Genomic DNA, 4,484 nt, shown 5'->3' with positions numbered 1-4,484 from the left:
ATAGTTATTATATTACATCAGTGCTATTTTATTTTATTTTATTTGCAAGATTTTAGTAATTTTAGAGTTATTTATTAACGCTAACTATCAACAACAACTTCAACTGAAGGCTATTTAAAATTTCTCAATATAATTGGGGCAATAATTTAATAATAGGGAATTATAAATAAATAAATAGAAATATTTGTGAGACTTTCTATCCTGCAGAGGTAATTTCACTTCAGACCAGAATTTCTCATCACGATGGTTAGCAAATGAGTTGCGGTGTTGTTCCTTTCTCCAAACATGCATTACGAAGTGAAGATGTAAACAACACGCCCTACACCTTTCACTTCTCACACAGCCTTCCACCTCACTTCTTTCTCTCCCACTTTTGCTTCCCATTTTCGCAGCTTATCTGTTTCTGAATCAATTTATCACCAAAATTATTCCTCCATTATAATAGTTAAAAATAAAAATAAAATAAAAATTGTAATAGATTTCCTTGTAGTAATTAATTAAAAATTTACTACGCACAAATAAAAATATGTAATAAAATTTCCTTGTAGTAATTAATCATTTTACTATCAACACAATAACCCGATAATAGTGAGTTTATTTATTATGGGGATTCTAAAGCATCAGGTAAGTATGTGAGTGAAAGCGATGCTGTCCATAATAGTCATATTAATAATAATAATTAGGATCTACAAATTCTCTTGAGTAATCAAATGCACACAAGTCACTCCAAAGATAAACAGACACATGTTAAGAGCACAAGGACAGCATCTTTGGTTATTTGGCATTATTAAAACAAAAATCATACACCCTAACTTAGAATCATGATAACACTTTTTAGAAATTAATAAAAGACAAGCTATTTTTAGCTACAAGTGACTTCATCAATTTTAATTTAATCTTTTCTATTGAGTTGAAGAAAACATCTAATCAATGAACTCAATTATGTCATAAAATGGAGAGAAGCTCAAGAAAAAGAAGAAGGTTTTCAATACCTACCCATTTCCAAAAAGTCACAAAACCAAATATTCAAAATATGTGTTGTGGCACCTAAAAAATCATTATTTGACTTTACTTATTAAATTTATTTTTTTGACCATCATTCAATAATAATTGTTCTTTTTTCCTCAGTCATATGCATCCTCTTTAAAAAAATGAGAAATTACTTATGTACTTTTATAAAACTGATATTTTCTTATATATCTTTATAAATCATTATTATTTTCAAATATGCATCTTGCACGGAAAATTAAAGAAATAATATCATTAAAAAAAATTAAACTACCTTTTACTCCCTTCTTTTCATTTATTTTATTTTAGGTAACATAAAAATTGAAAAAAAAAATTAATTTAAATTTTGATAAAATTTTTAAGTTGACTTTCAACCGTAAATGTATAAAAACCAAATAAAAAGTATTTTTACAAGCGTATATAATCAAATAGAATTTTTTTATGGGTTTATATTAGTAATTTTTCCTGGAATAAAACATCAAAGACCAAATTCAACGGTCATTCTTAAATACAAATATATATTATCGATGAAAAAAACTGTTTGTTGACCGTTACAACATGAAAGTTGATATTTCATTTTTCTTCCTCTCATGATTAAATACCAATAAGTGTATTTCATGATTAATGATACTTACTGTATAACCAGAGACACCAGAGGGATCAGTGAAGGCTGAAGTATGGAATACAGCAACACAACCTTCAAATGCAGAGCATAAGCTTTCCAAATCCATCAAGTTAGCCATGACTGCATAAACCCTATCCCTCCTGTCTTCTCCAAACATGTCCATCTCTCTAAGTTTGTCCAAATCCTCTGCACTTAATTACATCATTAAACCGTAAATTAAGTATTAAGCAACTAACTATTAATTTTATATAATAATAAAGTCTAATAGTAGAAGAATAAAAAAAATTCCTTTATTTTAAAGAATGATACAAATTCATTGGTGCTTTATCAAGCCAAAAGTACATTTTGATAAATTATTCAAAACATCTCCAAGTTGTTCCTCTAAAATAGTACAGTCAATTAACAGGCAGTTGGCAACACATGCCTATCAACCCATCTTCAATATTAATATATAAATGAATTAAAAATCATAATGAATTTCTCAAGGATCAATAGGGAATCCTCAAGAAATTTTTTAAACAATAAAAAAAACCATAAAATTTTGAGTGGGTTTCCTACTTCCATGGCCATGGCCCATGCCCAAGAAAACATATGAGAAATAACATTATCATGATAATTAAAATAATTTACTAAAGAATTTTATTATAATTTTATGATTTTTTCACCATTTATTGTGATTTATCGTATATATAATTATATATGAAATAAAAAAAAACCCCACATTATCTATTTTTATTGCAAAATAAACCAATTCAACAATTTTCTTTAAAAAATATTTTTTTAATGTATTTTAAATTTGTATATAAAAAAATTGTCTAAAAAAGTTTGGCCATAGTGATAAAGGGAAAGTCCTACCAGTACATTGGAGCCAATTGCTATGGGAAAAAATAAAATAAAAGAAAAAAATAGAATAATTATAAGTTAAATATTTTCATAATAATTGATGTTTATTAATAATAATAAAACAACAATTATATGCCAAAAACTAAATAAATAAAATAGATGAAAATAATTTTTATAAAAATTTTCGAGCAAAAAAAAAAAAACTCATACCTTGTGTTTCAACAAGAAGTTTAACAAAATACCCCCGGGAAAGAAGAGAATTAACAAGAGCAAATCCAAGAAATGAAACTCCACTTGTGACACAAATCATCATGCCCTCTTCAACACACTTATCTCTTGTTTCTTTAACTGTCATCCCATCTTTCCCTCTCTTCCAAGCCCCGGCGTCGGAGACGGCGATCTCCGACCGTAGAGTTCGCCGGAGCTCCTCCATCTCAGCCCCCAAGCTCACCATACTTCTTAAAACACCCATCTCTTCTTCTCTTCTTCTCTTCTTCTCTTCTTCTTTCCTTAAGTTTTTTGGTCTTTCACAACGCTTTAGGGAATGGAGGGATTGGTTATATATATAAGAGAAGGGGTTGGTTGTTAAGAGGAGAGGTTTCATCATGGACAACAATGCTTGACCATAAAGTGAGAGGGGCTTCAAAAGGAGACTTCTCTATTGGAGTTACTGTAAAAAAAATTATGGAATTTATTTATTTTACTTTTGAATGTTGTGTGGATTTGATCCACTTTTTATGGCTTGAGCTGAGGAGTCATGCAAGAATTGTTTCCGACTAGGCTTGGCTTGGCTCGGCTCTGCTCGGCTCGGCTTGATTTAATGTTTGCATTTGCTTTTATTGATTCTTTTAGTTTCTAATAATTTATAGAGTCCTTGCTTCCATGCCCCTGTAAAAATGAAAAATTATTCACATGATTTTGTAACAATAAATAAATAAATAAATAATCTCGAGGATATATTTTGAAGAATTAAAAAAAAAAAAACAATTCCATGTGACTTTTTTTAACAAAGTGGATGAGTCGCATGTAAAAAATGTGCACACCACCGAGAATTAATCGTTCAGCTTGATCGACATGAGGATTAGGCTATAAATTTGCTCTCACAATCAGAGTTTTTTTTTTAACACCAGTACATCCAAGGCTTTAAATTTTAAGCAATGAAAATCCTCATAAAATATTATTTGTAGTGGGGCTAGTACTATTAGACCAAATGCAGGCTTCGCATCGGAGATTTTAAAATTTTGTGAGGAGTTTTGAAGCAATATCATATATAAAATAATATAATTAAACAACTCCTACCATAGAAACTATTTTATACATTGGATTTCAAAAGTCTTATGAACATTTATTATATAAATAATTAGGTGTAATTAATATTTTAAATTATTAATATTATAAGTAATATAAATAAAACTTAAATATTATTAAAAAAATTAAAATTGTTTTTTGAAACGATCTCGAAGTACATTATACATCTATTTTAATAGTACTTATAGATGTATAGATATTCACACTAATAATTTATGTTGTGATTTTTGTAAAATAAAAAGCAACCAATACCCTCATTAAGTAATTTTTAAACCACATTATATATGGATGTATAACTTAAATAAATAAATAAATAATGTATTATTTTACTTGTTGATGTGCAGCCTTAAATCTACTTCTGTTAATTAAAATAGAAAAAATCTTAATAATGATTTGTGTTTTATTTTAAGACTCACTAGTTAATTTGAATATGAAAAACTTTAGTACTGAATTGTCTTTTATTCAATGGCAATGATATCATGTTTAGTTGGCGGATAAGTACTATTGTACTGATTAAACAATTTTTTCCAACTAAGTACTATTCTACCGATTAAAATCTTATTTATAATTTTTTTATTTTCTAAACGATGAATGCAATTAATATTTAATTTAAAAACATTAAAATTAATAAGTATTTAATATTATTTAAAAATGTAAAAAAAAATTTACTAATATTGATTAATTTAAACCTTAATTAGCT

The 4,484-nt window shown here is 27.4% G+C and overlaps 1 protein-coding gene across 1 annotated transcript; it reads right to left on the bottom strand.

Annotated features, from left to right (window-relative positions):
• Positions 1-1,559: 1,559 nt before the first annotated feature.
• LOC120251792 (cinnamoyl-CoA reductase-like SNL6) lies at positions 1,560-3,083 on the bottom strand. The gene is made up of 2 exons (XM_039260441.1): positions 2,687-3,083; positions 1,560-1,819 (listed from the first exon to the last, which is right to left on the bottom strand). Exons 1-2 carry the CDS (start codon positions 3,081-3,083, stop codon positions 1,560-1,562), a joined length of 657 nt encoding a protein of 218 aa, XP_039116375.1.
• Positions 3,084-4,484: the final 1,401 nt, after the last annotated feature.

Source organism: Dioscorea cayenensis, chromosome 20, assembly GCF_009730915.1.
Source record: "Dioscorea cayenensis subsp. rotundata cultivar TDr96_F1 chromosome 20, TDr96_F1_v2_PseudoChromosome.rev07_lg8_w22 25.fasta, whole genome shotgun sequence".
Lineage (NCBI taxonomy): Eukaryota > Viridiplantae > Streptophyta > Magnoliopsida > Dioscoreales > Dioscoreaceae > Dioscorea > Dioscorea cayenensis.
The sequence above is the reverse complement of the archived record's forward strand: the minus strand, read 5'-3'. Positions and strand labels throughout refer to the sequence as shown.